The following is an 18,563-nucleotide window of genomic DNA, read 5'->3' as shown; positions in this document are numbered from 1 at the left end:
GTGCTGGCAGCCTGGAGAGAGAAACCAGAGAACCACGGTCAGTCACAGAAGGCTCCTGTCCCCCCTGTCACACCATGGCCTGTGCCCAGGCCAGACTGCTGGCTCTGCTCAGAGCCCAAACATCACGACCCATTCTCTGTTTTTAGAGAAAAGCAGCACGGCAGGCCACGTTCCACCTCCTCTGCTTCAGCACAGCACAGCAACCTCCTCAGCAGCTGCAAGAGCGGGATGCCCGTGTGCCTGCTGCCTTCTGCCCGAAGCCCTTCTGCCAGCCGAGCTGTGGAGCCAGGTACCCACCTCTGGAGACCTGCTGCCAGGAGAAGAGCTGATCCTACAAAACATCCTAGTCCTTCTTGAAGGGGATGTCCCCCCGTAGGGGCAATGCTGGCACTGGACACACTCCACGGACAGTACAAGTGCTTCCCCATCTGGTCTGGGCACCAGGTGCAATCTTCCTGGAAAAAAAAAAAAAAAAACAATTGCATGAAAGTCAATTCAAAAGAAGACCTGGAAATGAGAAAAAGTGTCAAAGCTTATCACTGTATCACGGGCCTAGGCAGAGTCTGATCACTCCATGCGAGAATTAAACCTCTCCATGGGTGGGGAAAACCCCCCCCTTTCCTGCTCGTAAACCCACCCCTTCCTCAAGGGCCTGCAAAGCAGACCAGCTGGGGCATGGCTTCGGAACCCATCCTCCTCTGCTGCCCCCATCCACATGCATGGATGCATCCACAGGCTGGCTGGTAGAAGCTGTCAGCAAGGCCAGGAGCTGGCTCCCCTTCCACAATATCCATCCCCTGTCCCACCAAAAAGCAGCTTGGTGACCAGCGGAAAAATTATTCCTCATCACCACCGAGCAGGGAATCTCCGGTGTGAAGCCAGGCCAAGCCCTGCCATGCCTGGGAGCATGAGCATCCCCCTGCCCCTGCGCCAGCTGGGGACTCATCTTGATTTCCTCAGGGTGCAGAGCATGTCCTCCAGGAAGGGGTCACAGCCAAAGCCAGTTGGCTTTGCCCCACCAGCGGCCAGCTCCAGGATGGTGTTCCCAGCTCCACGTCGTGCTCCAGAAGAACATGCCAGCTGTGCCTCGGCTTGCGGGGACATCATGGTGCCATTGAGCTGCAGGGGGATATTTCCCCTTCTCCAGTCTCAACTTCACTACACTGCCACCAATTCTCCAATAGGACGGGGAGCACTGAGCCCCTCCCTGCACAACTCGCTGGGGACCAGTGGAAGCGTCTCCTGGGCTGTGCTCTCTCCTCCGTGCCGTGGCAACAGGGACACACTCTAGGGTTTTCATCCAGCGCCACGAGATGCGTGCAGCTGGTACTTGCTGGGATCCTGGATCCTACTGTGCAGAGACACGGATCTCTGCTGTCTCCTGGTCCACGTGGGGGTCCTGCAGCCAAGAATGCTCAAAAAGGTCTTCCAAGGATGGCCGGTCTGTGGGCTCCATGGATAAACACCACCTGATAAGGTGCTGGCACTCTGCAGAGACAAACCAGAAACCACTGGTCAGCAGAACAAGGCTCCTGTCCATGCTCTCCCAGATTCAACGGTGCCCACACTACACTAGAAGCGCTCAGAGCTGCACACAAAGCTTCCCATCAATCCTCCATTTCAGAGGAGAGCAGCACAGAGTCACATGTGCCACCTCCTCCAGCTAAGCCCAGGAGATCAACCTCCTCACTAGCTGCAAGAGCAGGACACATGTGCCAGCCTCCACCTCCCAATCCCATTCTTCCTCCTGTGCCTTGAAGGAGCATCCTCACCTTGAGACACCCGGGGCGGGAAGAAGAGCTGGCCTCTGATGATGTCCTCACTGGTGTGGAAAGGAAGATTGCCACAGACCAGGTCATAGAGCAGGATGCCCAAGGACCAGATGGTTGCTGGCTGGCCACGGTAGCAGCCAAAGAGGATCCACTCCGGTGGGCTGTACTCCGGCGTTCCTATGGGACACAAGCGCAGCTCATCAGGCCGATGCTGCTCCCTCTCCCTGCCAGCCAGCTCCCGTTCCACAACAGCCAGCCCCTGCTCCGCCGAAAAGCAACTGGGCTGCAAACGGCTGAAGGAGGATTCCCCCTCCATCCCTCTTCCAGCAAAGGGGGAAATGTCCGCTGCCCGGCTGGGCCCTAGCTTTGGGCTCACCTGACATCCGGGTGTAGAACGTGTCATGGAGGATCGTGCCGCACCCGAAAAGCCAAGGTCAGCGGCGGGCTGAGCTCGCCGCCCACCGTCTCCCACCGCCCCATTCCGACCCAGCCCCGTCTCTTACCGGGGCGCCGTCGGCGAGCCGGGTCCCGGAGTAAACACTGCCGTAGCCGCCGCTGCCCAGCAGCGGGCCCTCCCGGTAGAGCTGCTCCAGGGGAGGCTTCTCCGCCCGTGCGGGCGGCACCGCGCTCTCGCCATTCTGCCCGGGGCACCCGAACGCCCCGGCCGCTGCTGCTTGTCGAGCCGCCCCGGGCTCCGACGGCTCGGGGCCGATGGCCGAGCTGGCGAGCGGCGGAGCTCGGACCGGGGAAGCTCCTGGGGGAGCTCCCGGGGACGGGCCGGGAGCCGGGCGGCAACGGGTTGGCTTCGGGCGGAACCGTGGGAGGGGCTTCGTTCGGGACCGGGGCCGGGCCAGAGCCTGCGCCAAGCGGAGCCAGAGAACGGTGCTGCCCCACCACAACCAGAGTGAGGAACTCTTCCAGAGGCTCTTGCAGAGGCGCCACAGCCAGTGCGGAGGCACCCTGGGGGATGGGAGACCGCGGCGCGCCGGGCATGGCCGGGCAGGGGGCCGACCCACCCATGGGCGCCCTGCGGGACGCGGCATGAGCCGGGCTGGGAAAGGCGGAACACGGACTGAACGGGACGAGACGGGACGGAACGGGAGTGGAGGGAGTGTTAGACGGAGAAGGGAACGGAGAGCGAGCGGAAAATCGAGCGGAAAACCGATCGAGAGAAGCGCTGCCGCTGCTGCCGCTGCTGCTGCCGAGCCGCCGGAGCTCGCCGCCGTTCGTCCGTTGTCTCCGCGAACCCAACGGAGGAACCGCCGCGCGCCCCGCGGAACGGAAGAAAGAAACAAACAAAAACCCAAAGCAATTCCTGTTAGAGAAGTAACCAGAGGTCCTGACAGCGGTGTTCCAGCACCTCACCACCCTCACGGTGAAGAGGTTTTTTTCTGAATATCTAGTTTAAAACTACTGTTTTGGTCCATTTTAAAGGCAGTGCTACTGCTATGCAGGTTTCCTTTCTTCAGCTGAGGGCGAGAACGGAACTGAAGGGTACATGAGCTCCCTGTACCATTGTCCTCTTATCATCCTTTATGCAGAGAGCAGGCAGAGAAACAAGTGGTTGTAGTGAAAAATATGTTTTTCCTACAGCAGTGTGAGCTGTTCGTTATGCACACGCAGAACTAACAGTGTGCATTGCAACTTGTAGATATCCTGCTCCACCAAGCGTCTGCAATTGGATCTGCAATACTGGAAAAGTCATGAAGAGGTTTTGCTGTAATCCCCTCTGCCTGTGACTTCAAACGGATCGTGTCTTTCCCTGTCCCTGTTCAGGTGGCAGGGGAACAAACTGCCTCAAGGTACAAAAGGAAAATTACTTGAAACATTTGGCTACAGTGCTGGATGGTGTTCTGAGGAGAAAGATGGATGATATATTGTCATGAGAATATGACACACCCCTCAAAAAATGCAACTGGACCACCAATCAAGCTTGGCAATTTCAGGTTTTTCTTCTAAATCTTTCCTCAGTTCCATGATGGGGCACAAAATATTTTTTGTGATATTCCATAATATTGTGATTGCTTAATTTTTATATACAAAAAGGTAGAACAGCTATGGAAAAATAAGTCTCCTCAAAAAAATGTTCTCTGATTAAGATTTTCTAAAATATTAAAAATGTAAAAGCACTATCACAGTATTTTTTTCTAATATTGAGGATCTTCTCCAGCAGAGAACAGTTATGTACAGACAGTGCAATATGTTCTCTATCCACACACTGGGCAGATTTTACACCCACTTCCCAAAACAGCTTTCACACCACAAGAGACAGAAACTTTGTGTCTGATAAGGTTTTCTTGAGCTATGATAAATTACTTACCTGTGGTAAGTAATTTTCTGTAAGCAAAATTATCACTACTGTTGCATATTTTCACTTAATTTTTACATTAAATTGTTGTTTTGTATGGACTTCTAATAGAAGCTTTTTGGGAAAATGCAAGAGAATATAAGTAAATCCAGTGTTAACAACTGTATTTTTACAGTTAACATTACTTTTCTTTGTGGAGCCCCAGAGCATGGAGAGCAAAAAGAGGAAATGCATCTGCCTCGCCTGCCTCACTGGGCAGCTGAGCAAAGCAGCTGCCATAAGGCAGAGCTGATTCAAAGAACAAATGCGCTCTCAGGCTGAAGGTGGATCTGTCAACTTTTGCACAAAGACACAAAGGGAGAAATGAAGAGATCTCCTTTCCTTGAAATTCTCAGGAAGGCTAACAGAAGCACCATAAATGGGCTTCTAACACTCAACCCACAAACACAGATACAAAAGGAACTTCTGCAAAGTTGCACCTGTACTTAAAAGGATAAATCAATGTAATTTTTTATCAGACACCACTTTGAATTCGGAAAAAAACCCCTAAACCACTATTTAATTTTAAGAAAAACCTTTATTTTGTTTTATAGGCTTGTTTGTATCAAAAGCAGTTACTTCAAAATCAAATTCACATAAAATTCAGCATGTAAATAGGCTGAAGTTGTTGTTAGTTTAAATCCATTGCTGAAAGATGAGGGCTCCGAATGACATTTCAACAGCTTTGTGGGGGAAAAAATTAAACTGTGGTGTATGTGATCCCATTTTGTGTCTTTGAGTTTTCATGGCGTTTAATTAACTTACGATTATCTTGAGTGTGGCTTTATGCTCATCTTAGACCATGATGGTAAACTTGTAAATATGACCAAAATACATATAATGAGAGGGTTTTATTCTGTCTAACGGGACCACACACAAGGCAAATCCAGATAAAATGTTACTTGTAACTTAAATGTACCACACGAGCTCATAAAGCTCATAAAGTGTTGAACTGTTGATGTTTTGCAGTAGGAGTATTTTAAATGAAGACACACTTCTCCTAAAAGGTGGAATCTGTTTTCATTCATGAGCTGGGTTTAAGGAAATAATTTTATTACCTCATTCTGGACCTCAAAGCCTGTGTCTAGATGAGTCCTATATAGGAAATTCACAACATTCAGACAAAAGCAAGGTGTTTTTCTCATGTGTATGGATGATGAAGTATGCGGGGGTTTTTTGCTTGTTGCAGTATTGATTTTTTACAGGAATGGTAAGAAATATTATTTCCTATTAATAACAATATATGTAGCTTGATTTCTTACTTTAGAGGTGTGATTTGCTTTGGTGTCAAGGATAATGAAAGTTACTTTAATGTCAAGCTTTTCTAATATGCAACAAATACTTGCTGTCTCTATCACTGGTCAGAAGCTGTTATTTTCGTATATTTTGAGAAAAATTGTAGGTTATTTGTCCTTCTGCTTATAGATAAAATTGTTGTGTTGCAAGTGTTGATCCAAGAAGCATCTCTAGTTCTGGAAAGGCTGGCATAGAATCACAGGTGAGAAGGGTCTGCTGGAGGTCTTTGATCCTGTTATCTGCTGGGAGTGAGGCTAACTCCAAAGTTTCATCAGGTTGCTCAGGGACTTTTCCAGTCAGTTTTGAGCACCCGGAGGGATGGAGGACCTTTAATCTTGCCCTTTCACATGCTGGTTACACTCTGGCCAGTACAGGCTGGCATGTGACCAGCCTTCATCATCGCAAGGGTGCAGTGCAGCACCATTGTAAAGAGAACTGACAGTTCCCAGGATGCAGAAACTCCTGGGAAATACATCAGAGACCCTGGCTCTGGCAGATGCCAGGTGATTTGGGCTAGAAACCGATCCTTGCAGGGAGAAAAAGGGGACGAAGAGGAATTAACATGGGGTTCCTTGGCATTTGTCTGTGTGTATCTGAACATCTGTGCTAAGTGAAGTGCTCTGAAGATTAGCTCTTCTTTTGCATTTTGCTTGCAAAGATATACTAAATGTTCAGAAGCAGCAATTAATTTGCAACCATGCAGCCCACTGTTAGGAGAGTCATACTCTCATAGCACTAATAACCAGGAACCTGCAAGCTAAACCACACTCTCATGCATTTTTCACTTCCCAGTCTGCATTGGGTTGGTGGCTTTATAGTGCTGTTTGTGAGGATAAGTACAGGAGCATGAACATGGCTGCATAAGCCATGGAAGAGCTGGCAGGCAGTTTTGCAAGGTGAGCAGCTGTTTCTCAGGTTGTCACAGGTAAAGATCTGCCTTTATTCTGCAGCATTGCCATTGCCTTCAGAAAGCTTTGGCTCTCTGACTTTGAATGTTCATGTGGGAAGAAGCTGAAGATCACAAAAGACATACAGCTCCTACTAGATATTGTCCAGGAAATGGAGATCTAAGTGTGTCACCTTTCACATGCTTGGGGTTGTGTGTAAATGTCATGATGGTTTGTGACATTCATCAGCTTCAGGTTTGCTTTATTCCAAAGATTCTCTACTTCTGTGGTCTGATCCTATGCAGGCTGGGGAAGTCTGAATCCTTTACTTGTCCCATAGAGGTTGTTGTGGATTTTCTTGCAAGCTGTGGAAGTGGCACTGCAAGCTAACAAGGAATGAGCTTGTTGCATGTGAGTCCACACTCACAAATATTCTTTACAAGGCATGGTAACAACAGAAAGGAGAAAGAGGAAAGGATGACCTAGGCAAGCTTAAAGCATGGCCAGGCAAATAAAGCAATAATCTTTCTTGGCTGAGGTCTACTTGTCTAAAATCATAGGCCTTCCTTGCAGATTCACTAGCAGGTTTTCACCAGCCCCCCTTGGCAGGAAGGATCTCAGACCAGAAAACAGTGGTGTGCATTTTCCTTTCTATTCCTGTATATTGGAATATCCAGCTCACCACCTGATCTGCTTTTTGGTGTTTCCTTTCAGCCCTCACTCTGTCATTTTGCCTCAGAGTTCAGCCAAGCTAATAGTGGGCTGCTTCAAATGGGCGCTTCAAACCATCTGCTCCTTTATTTCATTTCTTGGCTGAAAAGAAGCCCCTTCTGTAGGACTGGTCTTCAGTAAGTGTTGATCAATCTCACTCAGTGCAGGAATGTGGTGGCAGTATGGTGAAGGTGAGGCAGCCCCACAGAATGGCAGGAGAATCTTATGTCAGTTTGCACTAATCAGCCTTCCCTTGGTCCATCCTTTTCTGGTCTTATTTACTCTGTTGGGCCATCCTAAGCAAAATATTTCCTTGGGAAGTTGGAGGTGAGGAAGGGAATTCATCACCATGAATGGCTGGCACCACCAGTAAGACTGTTCAATCCACTTGTCATGAACTGAGCCAGGCTAGTCTTCTTTTCTTTCCCCTCTTTCAAAGCCAAGTGTAATCCTTCCTCATATACTAGGAAGAGTGGATTGCAAAAAATGGTCAATTTTCCCATTTTCTGAGTTTGAAAGCCATTATGAATCAGTGGAACAGGGAAAGAACAGACCTTTTAAAGTTTCCAAAGGAAAAGCTAGCTTCAGAATTGCCTTTTCAACCTGAGAAGTTTTTTCTGCCCTGGGAAGTTTTTCATTTGCAGACTGGTGGGAGGCTCTTGCAACCCAAAAATGGGGTTTGAAGGTGATATTGCCTTTGATCCATGGAAGAATACCAAGGCTGAAAATGCTGGATCCATATTCCTTGCTAAGCTAATGAAAAGAACTCCTTAGGTTAGAAATGTTTGGGATTTAGGGCCCATTTATCCCATTTAGGAAGTTATGAAGTTAGGGAGTTTAAATTCCATTTGGAGATGCAGGCTACTGAGTAGAGCCATGATGCTTGACATGCTTAGGTGTTTTATTATTTGCAGCTGGCATCTGAAGTATCAGTGGTGTTGAGTTCTGCACAGACAGAACAGGATGAACACCTAACCTTCAAAATGTGAATCCTGATACACTTGAAAAGCAGTATGGGAGTGATCCAGTAGAACCCTGCTGACTGGAACAAATCATGTGCCATTTGTTAGCTCACCATACTTTCTTTGGGTGTCCTAAGGTACTTCTTTTCTCTCTTTCATTTTAAGGAGAGGTGGAGGATGCCTAAAAGTCTTTAAAATCTTTGTATTGTAAAATAGTGTTAATAAGTCCTCAAATCCTTGTTTAGTAAAAGCCTCTTGGTATTGAGGGGAGTTTCTTTGGTAAAGAAAGACTTTGCCAAAAGGTTTGTCAAGCATTGGAGTAGGCTGCTCAGGGAAGTGGTTGGGCTGCCAGCCCTGGGGTGTTTAAAAGATGTGTAGATGTGGCACTTAAGAACATGTTTTAGTGGTGGACTTGACAGTGTTAGGTTAATGGTTGGGCTGGATGGTCTTAATGGTTTTTTTCCAAACTAAATTATTCTATAAAACTGCAAAACCAAATGTAGTAATATTAAATGTAAATGGATTTTCACCTTCAGCAATATTTTTAGAAGCACATCTTGCCTGAAGCAGTTTCCTGCTCTTTGTGAGAGCTGGATGCATGTTTTCCCATGTGTTTTGCAGCATTACTTTAAAGCTCATTTCTGGTAAGTTTGAGATGTTGTTATTGAGATCTCCTGGAGTGGAAAATAAACTATTTTCTGTGTTATTTCTTTGCAGCATTTGCATATGTCTACTGGGTATGCTTTAGCTTTTTCATGTGAAGAGAAGAGACTTCTAGCAAAAAGAATGTTTTTCCTCACTTGGTAATGTTACTCCAAGGGCACAGTGTGGAAGACAGAAAACTTGCCAAGTGGATGAACAATTAAGAATGATGTCTACCTGCAAAGAAACATGTGGAAAAATTATACCAAAAAGAGAGAGCTCTTAGCAGTTCTTTCAGCCTATACAAAAGGTATTTGTGTGGAAGGAGCGGGGTGGTCTAATTCAAGGCTTTCCCATTGCTCTTGATCTGATAGTGAAGTATTTTTATAGAAAATTACTGCAAATTGCTTTCAGATGCTACATTGGACAAACATTTGCAACTTGGCAAGCTGAGATGGACTCATGCATTGTGTTCCTGTGCTGTGATTAGGATGGAGATACAATTAGTAGTGTGTCTGGGGTTTGGGCTGTTTGGGTTTTTCATTGCTTTCTTTTGTTTGTTTTTTCCCTTGATTCTGGCAAGGTGCTTTGGGTGGGTAAGTGAATAGACTTTAATCTAAAGGTTAATTGTATTTCAGGAGACTAAAACTTCCTGTTGTTGAGATGTACTTCTGGACCTCCCAAGCTGCATTCTACAGTTGTGGTCCCTGATGCATTGTCTGATGCTGCAGGAGTTTTGCTCTCATGTCTGTCACTGCCTTTCCAGCAGTCACGGGCTCCTGGGAGATGTCCCCTCTGCCTTCTTCTCACCAGACTACACAAGTCCAGCCCTCTCTCCTCAGAGGCACTGTGCTCCAGGTCCCTAACCATTTTTGTAGTCTCAGCTGGCTCCTCTCCTCTTTTGCCACATCCCTCCTGAACTGGAGGACCCAACACTGGAGACGAATCCTGGAGAGGCCTCACCAGCTCTGGACAGAGTGGGTAGAAATCCCTCTTCTGGCTGTGCTAGACATGTGGCTGCTAGTGCAGCCTGTTTATCTTATATGTGATGGGAACATTCTTCTGGTTAATGGTCAGCCTGTTGTCTGCTGAAACCCCAAGTCCTTCTCAGAAGCGCTGTTGAGCAGATTGAATCTTCCAGCCTGGCTGAATGCACAGAGCTGTGTCACCCCTTGTGCAGAGCTCTGCTCCTCTCCTCCTTGGACATCACAAGGTGCTACTTCTCAGGTTGACTGAGGCCCCTCTGGGCAGACATTCTGCCATTTCATAGGGTGGCCACCCTCCCAGTTTAATGTCACCTGTGGCTATTTGTGCTCTTCACCCAAGGTAGAACCAAGATAAAACTTCATGTTGTTCTGAATGTACAGACCCCCTGGAGGGAGTATTTCTGTCTTGATCTGTGTAGGACAAGACAACCACATAAACAGGTATGAGATTACTCCAACCGGATCTACCTGTTTGCTGAAAGACATTGCTCAGTGCTCAGTGGTAAAGCCAAGCACAGAAGTCCAGAGAAGGCTGACCACAAAGCTCTGCTTAGTGCTGTTGCTGGTTTCTCCTACCATTGCTTCCAGGCATCTTGATTGTTCCCAGATAAATTAATTGATCTGCTGGGTTTTAGTCTGCTTTCTATGGTAGTGCTTCCTAGCCTCATTTGGCAGTGACATTTTCTGCTGTCATCTAATAACCATCTAATTGATGGTTATTGCATTAAGGCAATAATTTAGTGTTCCACCACCCTTGCCTCTCACCTCCCTTTCTTTCTTCTCCCACTGATTTGTCCTTCAACCAACCTTTCTCTCACATCTCCCTTCTTTTCTTCCCAGTCCTATGCTCACAGTGATCTGTACCTGACCCTTTCACTCTACCATTCCCTTTCATGTTCACCTTGTACCATCCACTCTTACTGCAAAATTGACTTCTCTGTTCCATCAACAGAGCCTTCTCCGTTCCTGACAGAGCTCATGCCCTTTGCAGGGCAGCCCAGGGGACTTTCCAGGGGTCTGTCCTATTCTTTCCCTGTGCTCCATAGGTGTGAAACGCTGCTCCAGCAATAAATGTGTGGATGCTGTGCATCATGGGCAACGCTGGCGCTTGTGTGATGGAGGGGGGGATTGTAACCTTGGATGAATTCTGACAGAATCTCCTCCCCTCGTGTTCAGCGAAATGTTTGGCATTTCTCAATGAGCCAGGGCTGAGCCTCAAGGAGTGGAGGATTTTGGTCCTGTTATCAGTTTCACATGAGGGTTTGCAAGCTCTGAGAGACATCCTGTCCTGAGTAAAGAAAAAAGGGGTGGAGTCTCTAGCACTGTTGTCTTATTTTGAGACAATTTACAGGGTGGAGAGTCCAAAATAAGTTACCTGCTGACAGTTTTTAACCTCTCTCCCTTCCACCAGTAAGACAAGTGCAAAGAGATATAAATGAAAAAATAACAATTTACTAAAAGAAAACATAGCAATAACTACAAGATACAAAGGTAAATGGTTCAGCCTCAACCCACAAATGCAGAAAAGGTATTTCCAGTTTGTCCCCAAATAAGGGATGGCACTGTTCCCACTCTGGGCCATATGGCAAATGAGTCTCTGGTTTAAAAACTCCCTCGTCCAGACAAACAAATAATAGGGAATGGAGGAAAATAAAACCTGGAAAAACTCTTTTTGTCTGAATGAAGTCAATGTTATTGAGGCACCACACTCTCTCACCTCTCTGCTTCTGAGGGAAGAGCCCCTGAACTTCCAGGGGCTTTATACTGGAAACCACATCCTCCAGCTGTGACATGGTGGTATTAAACACGCAATGCTGAAGTTCTTCCATCCCTATTCCTTTTTTCTTCTAACCATAACATGTGTTTGATTCCATACACCCACAGCCTGGCAGGGACAGGGGTTTCAGCTCAAAGAGTCTCACTTAGGACCGATGTTTATAGGGTCACAAGGTGATTTGCTTTAGTTCGGTAAATTTCCATCCTGGCCACAATCCAGGTTGGCAATTAATGGAATTTTCCGAAGTCCACCAAAAATGGTACCACTCCACTTGGGCAACAACTCAAGTAAGTAATATCCCAAGGCTGTAGGGATGACTGATTATCCCACTCTTATTCCCTACCTTGTTCAGGCAATAGGAGTTCCTAGTACAGTCAGTGCAGCTCCACATTTGCCATGCAAGAGCTCCTGGTGTGGTCCATGGGATACTGTCCAACTCATTACATAAAGGCCAAAGCCTAATGGGAGTTCTTGAGGTCTTAGAGTGGCCAAGAGGAGCAGGAGAAGAAACACCACAGTCAGGAAGAGCAGACCTGCAACATGCTGGATGAGAATTTGCTCCCAAAAGAAGCTATTGGCAGCCAGAATACACCTGCAAAGAACAGCTGCAGCCATGCCCAGAAATCCAGCCATAATCCTTCTCCAGTCTGTTTCTACCAAACCCAAGAAATTAAGAGTGGCACTGGCACAGAAAAGCAGGAGGAAGTGGAGGAACATCTAGAAATAGCCGCAAGGGCAGCTGGCCAGTGCCAGGCAGACCTGCAGTAGGAGTGATCGCAGACTTAATGAGTGAGTGAGTACCTGTAAGTAGAAGCTGCTGCTGCAGCAATGCTCCTACAAACCAGCAGTTTTGTAGTTGTGGTACTTCCCACTATCACATGAACCATATAATCATACAGCTTCAGCAATATGACCTTCAAGATGTGGGTGCAGCATGGTTTTGTGCAGTGATACACTCCTTGTTCTCTATTTCCTTCTAGAGTTGAAAGTTAAAGTAGTTTGGCTGGAAAGAAATGCTCCAGTTTCTAAATTCTGTGGAGTTTCCATGCAGACAGGTCCTGTCGTAATTATTTTTAGCATGTGGCTTCTGCTGTCAGTTTCTGACATGGCTCCTGCTGGACCCTTCCCAGTGAAATCAGAATGTGGGGCTTCAAGCTGTTATCCTGGATCCACCAGCAGCAATGGCCAATGCACAGATGGCCAGCAGCACTCATAAAGCATTATTTATTACATGCGAGCTGGATTTCTTCCCTTCCCCTTGTCCTTTCCAAAAGAATACTGCTTGTCTCTGAAAGACACAAACAAGTATTTCCCAGAAATGTAAAAACATGGGGAAATGCTTACTACTGGGCTTCTGGGTAAAAATGATCAGTGTGTTTCCTCTCACACTATACTCATGCCCCTCCTGGTAAAGAAAAACCTTCCCAGAACAGGCTTGTGCTGCAGCAGGAGAAACAAGGCTCTGACTAATGCAAAATCGTGTGCAGGAACTCTGCCTGCTGGGAACTGGCTATTGCTAACTTCCCTCCAGCAGCCCATGCTGGCCACTGGCAGCACTGGCTGAAACATAGAACTTGCAGCAGAGAGAGAAGGAGGGAGGGATCAGGCTGGACCTCATGCAAGCTTTATTTTTGCAAGAGGGGAAGGAGGGCAGGGTAAGAAAAAAGAAGGAAAAAGTGATGCAGGGGTCTGGCTGGATTCCAGCTGCCACACGCTGCACCACCAGCTGGTATCCCCGAAGGGCCACCATCTGGCAAATGCCACAGAAATGTCACCTACCTTGCCCCTGCAGCCGTTGCTGCCCTGGGGCACCATTTACCTCGAAAAAGCCATTTTTGCCTTCCACGTTCTTTGCAGAACAAATGCTAGAATAAGCTCTCACTGCTGGCACCTTGCTCCTTAGCATGACACCATAGAGTTGGCTTCTTTAAAAGGCTTTTAAAAGGCTGTGCAGTTGCTTCACAAATAAAGCAGGTACTCAGTGCAAAGGGTCCCATCCTGCAGGGTGCCCCTCCTGGAGCAAGGGTGCTTTGGGAAGTGGAGCTGAGCTTGCTTAGATGAATGGGAAGCAACCAGCAAAAGGCATTTGGGAGCAGATAGGAGTGGACGAGGAGATGCTGTCTGAGGTCCAGAAGGGCTGGGAGTCAGACATTGCTCTGGGAGCTGTTAAAACAGGAAGAGAGCACAGAAGAAGCCAAGTATTCCGACTGTTGGCATCATGCTGGAAAGATTTATTGTCTTTTTTCTGTGAAGTACAACATAAAAGTCTCATGTTTGAGGAGAGGGAAAAAATTATCAGGCTGCATTGTTGCTTTTTTACAGTCTTAGAGTCATCCCTGAAAGTGTGAGGCTTAGCTTTTCCCTCTGGATATCAGGAGTGACTGCAACAGGGTTATATCAGTGTAGGACTAGTATACACAGCTTTCCTTTCCTTTCCCTTCCTTCCTTCCTTCCTTCCTTCCTTCCTTCCTTCCTTCCTTCCTTCCTTCCTTCCTTCCTTCCTTCCTTCCTTCCTTCCTTCCTTCCTTCCTTCCTTCCTTCCTTCCTTCCTTCCTTCCTTCCTTCCTTCCTTCCTTCCTTCCTTCCTTCCTTCCTTCCTTCCTTCCTTCCTTCCTTCCTTCCTTCCTTCCTTCCTTCCTTCCTTCCTTCCTTCCTTCCTTCCTTCCTTCCTTCCTTCCTTCCTTCCTTCCTTCCTTCCTTCCTTCCTTCCTTCCTTCCTTCCTTCCTTCCTTCCTTCCTTCCTTCCTTCCTTCCTTCCTTCCTTCCTTCCTTCCTTCCTTCCTTCCTTCCTTCCTTCCTTCCTTCCTTCCTTCCTTCCTTCCTTCCTTCCTTCCTTCCTTCCTTCCTTCCTTCCTTCCTTCCTTCCTTCCTTCCTTCCTTCCTTCCTTCCTTCCTTCCTTCCTTCCTTCCTTCCTTCCTTCCTTCCTTCCTTCCTTCCTTCCTTCCTTCCTTCCTTCCTTCCTTCCTTCCTTCCTTCCTTCCTTCCTTCCTTCCTTCCTTCCTTCCTTCCTTCCTTCCTTCCTTCCTTCCTTCCTTCCTTCCTTCCTTCCTTCCTTCCTTCCTTCCTTCCTTCCTTCCTTCCTTCCTTCCTTCCTTCCTTCCTTCCTTCCTTCCTTCCTTCCTTCCTTCCTTCCTTCCTTCCTTCCTTCCTTCCTTCCTTCCTTCCTTCCTTCCTTCCTTCCTTCCTTCCTTCCTTCCTTCCTTCCTTCCTTCCTTCCTTCCTTCCTTCCTTCCTTCCTTCCTTCCTTCCTTCCTTCCTTCCTTCCTTCCTTCCTTCCTTCCTTCCTTCCTTCCTTCCTTCCTTCCTTCCTTCCTTCCTTCCTTCCTTCCTTCCTTCCTTCCTTCCTTCCTTCCTTCCTTCCTTCCTTCCTTCCTTCCTTCCTTCCTTCCTTCCTTCCTTCCTTCCTTCCTTCCTTCCTTCCTTCCTTCCTTCCTTCCTTCCTTCCTTCCTTCCTTCCTTCCTTCCTTCCTTCCTTCCTTCCTTCCTTCCTTCCTTCCTTCCTTCCTTCCTTCCTTCCTTCCTTCCTTCCTTCCTTCCTTCCTTCCTTCCTTCCTTCCTTCCTTCCTTCCTTCCTTCCTTCCTTCCTTCCTTCCTTCCTTCCTTCCTTCCTTCCTTCCTTCCTTCCTTCCTTCCTTCCTTCCTTCCTTCCTTCCTTCCTTCCTTCCTTCCTTCCTTCCTTCCTTCCTTCCTTCCTTCCTTCCTTCCTTCCTTCCTTCCTTCCTTCCTTCCTTCCTTCCTTCCTTCCTTCCTTCCTTCCTTCCTTCCTTCCTTCCTTCCTTCCTTCCTTCCTTCCTTCCTTCCTTCCTTCCTTCCTTCCTTCCTTCCTTCCTTCCTTCCTTCCTTCCTTCCTTCCTTCCTTCCTTCCTTCCTTCCTTCCTTCCTTCCTTCCTTCCTTCCTTCCTTCCTTCCTTCCTTCCTTCCCTCCCACCTCTACATTAATTCTTTCCTACGCTTTTTTAACCAGCCTGCCCTGGACTAACAAAAATGCAGCTCTTCCCCTGACCAAAGCAACCTTCAGCATTCCAGAAAGAACTTTCCAGATTCAATGTATGATCCCACCTTGGCTCAAACAGGACCCTCTAAGGACACCTTCCCTCTCACAGCACCTCCAGTCCCATAAACAAAAGAGACAGGCAGGCCAGTGGCTGCTTTCCCTCTGCAGCACCATCAGATGCAGTGCCTTGCCCTTTATTCTGGCATGGAAAGATGCCAGAGAGTTGCAAAGAGGTTTTCAACTGTGACAAATCGCATTGGTGTCACCTGGCTGGAGCCAGGTGGAGTCTGCCAATGCATGCTGGCGAAAGAACCAGAGCTCCCATTTGAAGCAGTGGCCAGGACCTGGGGCTGTAGAGCACAAACCAGCATTTCATATCAAAGCAGGAGCAGCAGCAGCAGGATGGATGGATTGTGAACACAGTTGGAAACAACAAGGCATCCAGTCTTAGCAGGGTATTTTCCATGCCACTGACTGCAGCTGGGGCTCGTGATTCCTGAAGACACCAAAACTCTTCAAGCAATTGGCAGTGACTGAACTCTCACAACAATGTCCAATACCCAAATGCTGTTCTGTTGGGTTCATTTGACTTTCCTCTATGGTATGAAAGGAGCCCAGCCTGCCTCTCTGCAGCATGTGGCTTGACTATTCTAGCACAGCCACATCCAAGGAATAGGAGGATTAAGAGAAAGCGAGAGAAGTCTTCCCAAGGCGTGGGAAAGCAAATGATGCCTGATACTAATTTGATCTGACCTGTTTCCAAAGGGGTGGAGGACACACCTCTCAGCTCCATCTGTCTCTCTTACTGAAGAGAAGGGACACAGACACTCCCAGAGAAACCTGTGGGTGTTTTTACAAGAGCAGAGGAAGAACAGGCAGCTGCCATGCATAGAAAGCAGGATTTAAGAGGGAAAATAATTCTGCTTTCTTCATTCATAACCATTTCTACCAAAGCAGAACTTTGCAAGAACATAATATGGGAACAACTATAAGCCAGTTCCCCTCTAATGGGATAAAAATGAAGACTGAGAGGCAAGAGCAGAAGGGTGACAAGGTTATCGGCTTTCCCCAGCAGGATATCTGTCAGCCTTTCTGGATGGAGCTCAAATTCCCTGGCATTTCCTTCTGTAACTCGGTCAGAGCTGCTGCTACTTCTGAACTTGTCACAGAGCCCAGTCCCCTTGGACTGGCTCTTAGAGCATCTGTGGCAGCTCTGCACAGCTAATCTGTCCCTGTCCCAGTGCTTCCGCTGCAGAAAGCAGCAAAATGTGCCGCAAAAACCTCGGTCACGCGCCAGGAAAAATTACTGACACCTGAATCTGAATCTGGCAGGTTTGAGACCATTTTGCTTGTGAGAGCAAAGGTCATAAAACCAAACCAAGGACAGGAATGCATGGCCCAGGGTGATTGGAAGGACAAATGCACCGACAGACAACATGCAATTTCACAGGCATCACCTGCCAGAGCTCAAGCGCCTCTCGAGCTCCTCAGAGCTTCGTTTATGCCCTGATAATCACACGTGGCAATGAAGCCAATCCCAGCCCCCTGTCCGAATGCACCTTTTCAGCAGAAAGGGAAGACCCCACACCAGTATTTTTGGCAAGGCAGGCAGGGGCAGTGAGCAGATGGTGTATCCTATTGTCCAATGTTCCCTATCATCCCGCTCTGTTTATTTCACCCATCAGTCACTGGCAGCAGAAGGGCGGTGTGAAAAGCGGAGTCTGATTCACTGGCACAGAGCCCAAGAGGTGCCCTAGCACCGACTCACCACACAACTTCAGGGGCTGTACATCTGGGGACAAGGGTTCCCACAGCTGTCTGCTGCTTGATCTCCCCACAGAGAGGGTCGGGAGCGCAGGCAGCGATGGAGGCAAGCACCCCACGTGCCTCCTCCGTGCTGGAAACCTGTGTGCAAGAGTGAAAATCTTACAGCGGCAGCCCTAGTGTGAGAGGAGAGGGGACCCATGCTTTATCCCACGGGGGGGCATGCACAATGCTCCAAAAAGTCACAAAATAAGAGGAAGCCGTCCCATGGAGGAGAGGAAGACGCTGCCCAGACAGTGCATGGGATGGGTGTGCAAAGACGCTGTGCCAGCGGTGCAGGGGACTGGCATGTGCACGGATGGGGGGATATCTGTAACGTGTGGCTCCCATGTCCCACTGGGGAAAGGCGGATACCTTCCAAAAGCCAACAAGGGCCTCAGGATCTCTCGCAAGATCCAGCACTGGAGAATGTGTCCAACTGGACAACGCTGGGATTTCAGTGGCTTCCCAGCTGTGTGCTCTAGGACAAGGAGCGCTGGGTTCCCACACACCCAGCTGCGGGCAAATGCCCTGTCCCAAGCTGGAGAGCCACAGATTGATACCAGGGAACAGGGAAGGTGGTCCTGGTGCACGGGGACAGCACCGCGGTGTCATCGGGCTCCGGTGCTGCAGCGGCCCCGGGCACAGGGGGGTTGGTGAACTTGCGAGTCCTCAGCTGCACCCGCGAGCTCCCGCGCCAAGAGCCCGGCTGAGGACGGGGGCCGGCTGCACGCCCGGCTCCGCCTTAGCGGGAGGGCGGCAGGCCGTTGGGCGGGGCGCGGGCGGTCCCGGGCCCGCGGTGCCGCTCCTCGCTGCGGGCGGGGCCGCGCTGACGGGAGGGGACCGGGGCCGGGGCCGCCACAGCCACAGCCCGGGCCGGCCTCGCGCACGCGCAGGACGCGCGGCCCCGGGAATGGGGGGCGGGCGCTGCCCCGCGCCTGCGCGGTGCGGCGGAGGGCGCCATGTTGGCGGGGCGGGCTGCGCGGTGGCGGTGAGTGCTCGGGGCCGTCGCGTTCGCTCCCCGTCTCCGCCCGGGGCCCGGGGGGTCGCGGCCGAGCGGGGCCTCCCCTGGCACCATGAGCGGCGGCGGAGGCGGGCGGGTGTGCGACCTGTCGCGGCGCAACCCCCAGGAGGACTTCGAGCTCATCCAGCGCATCGGTAGCGGCACCTACGGCGACGTTTACAAGGTGGGCGCTGCACCGCGACCCGGCGGGGGTGTCGCCTGTGTCCCCCTCTCCGCTGTCAGGCACCCCGGCCCTCCAAAATCTGGGAGGGCTTCTGTCGCCCGGCGGCGTGCCCCGGCCCTCCCGAGGGCAGCGAGGCCGCCCCGCTCCGGCGGGGTCTGCGCCGCCGCACCGGCACGGCCCCGGTGGGCGCCCGGCCCT

The 18,563-nt window shown here is 49.5% G+C and overlaps 3 protein-coding genes across 6 annotated transcripts in view; 2 read left to right on the top strand and 1 right to left on the bottom strand.

Moving 5' to 3' along the window:
• Positions 1-1,348: 1,348 nt before the first annotated feature.
• Positions 1,349-2,191, bottom strand: LOC121358772 (serine/threonine-protein kinase pim-1-like). The gene is made up of 3 exons (XM_041477220.1): positions 2,149-2,191; positions 1,773-1,949; positions 1,349-1,488 (listed from the first exon to the last, which is right to left on the bottom strand). The coding sequence occupies exons 1-3, from the start codon at positions 2,153-2,155 to the stop codon at positions 1,349-1,351; spliced, it is 324 nt and encodes a 107-aa protein (XP_041333154.1). The 5' UTR covers positions 2,156-2,191.
• A 4-nt stretch (positions 2,192-2,195) lies between these two features.
• LOC121358771 lies at positions 2,196-11,382 on the top strand. Of its 3 annotated transcripts, none has more exons than XR_005955949.1 (4): positions 2,196-3,574; positions 5,545-5,617; positions 8,693-8,927; positions 9,256-11,382. XR_005955949.1 is itself a non-coding variant. In XM_041477219.1 (3 exons), exon 1 carries the CDS (start codon positions 2,484-2,486, stop codon positions 3,165-3,167), a length of 684 nt encoding a protein of 227 aa, XP_041333153.1. In that variant the 5' UTR covers positions 2,196-2,483; the 3' UTR covers positions 3,168-3,574; positions 8,693-8,927; positions 9,256-11,382. The 3 variants fall into 3 exon arrangements, 1 of the variants encoding a protein (XP_041333153.1); XR_005955948.1 differs by having other exon boundaries at positions 2,196-3,718; XM_041477219.1 differs by lacking the exon at positions 5,545-5,617.
• A 6,734-nt stretch (positions 11,383-18,116) lies between these two features.
• The window catches only part of MAP4K3 (mitogen-activated protein kinase kinase kinase kinase 3), a 68,224-nt gene continuing 67,777 nt past the window's right edge, over positions 18,117-18,563 (top strand). For both annotated transcript variants that reach the window (XM_041476844.1, XM_041476842.1), the window contains exon 1: positions 18,117-18,365. In XM_041476844.1, coding sequence (XP_041332778.1) covers positions 18,255-18,365 — 111 coding nt within the window. In that variant the 5' untranslated portion in view covers positions 18,117-18,254. The remainder of the gene's footprint in view (positions 18,366-18,563) is intronic.

This window comes from Pyrgilauda ruficollis, unplaced genomic scaffold (genome assembly GCF_017590135.1).
Source record: "Pyrgilauda ruficollis isolate IOZ18807 unplaced genomic scaffold, ASM1759013v1 scaffold4, whole genome shotgun sequence".
Taxonomy (NCBI): domain Eukaryota; kingdom Metazoa; phylum Chordata; class Aves; order Passeriformes; family Passeridae; genus Pyrgilauda; species Pyrgilauda ruficollis.
This window is presented reverse-complemented; position numbering and strand designations above follow the sequence as displayed.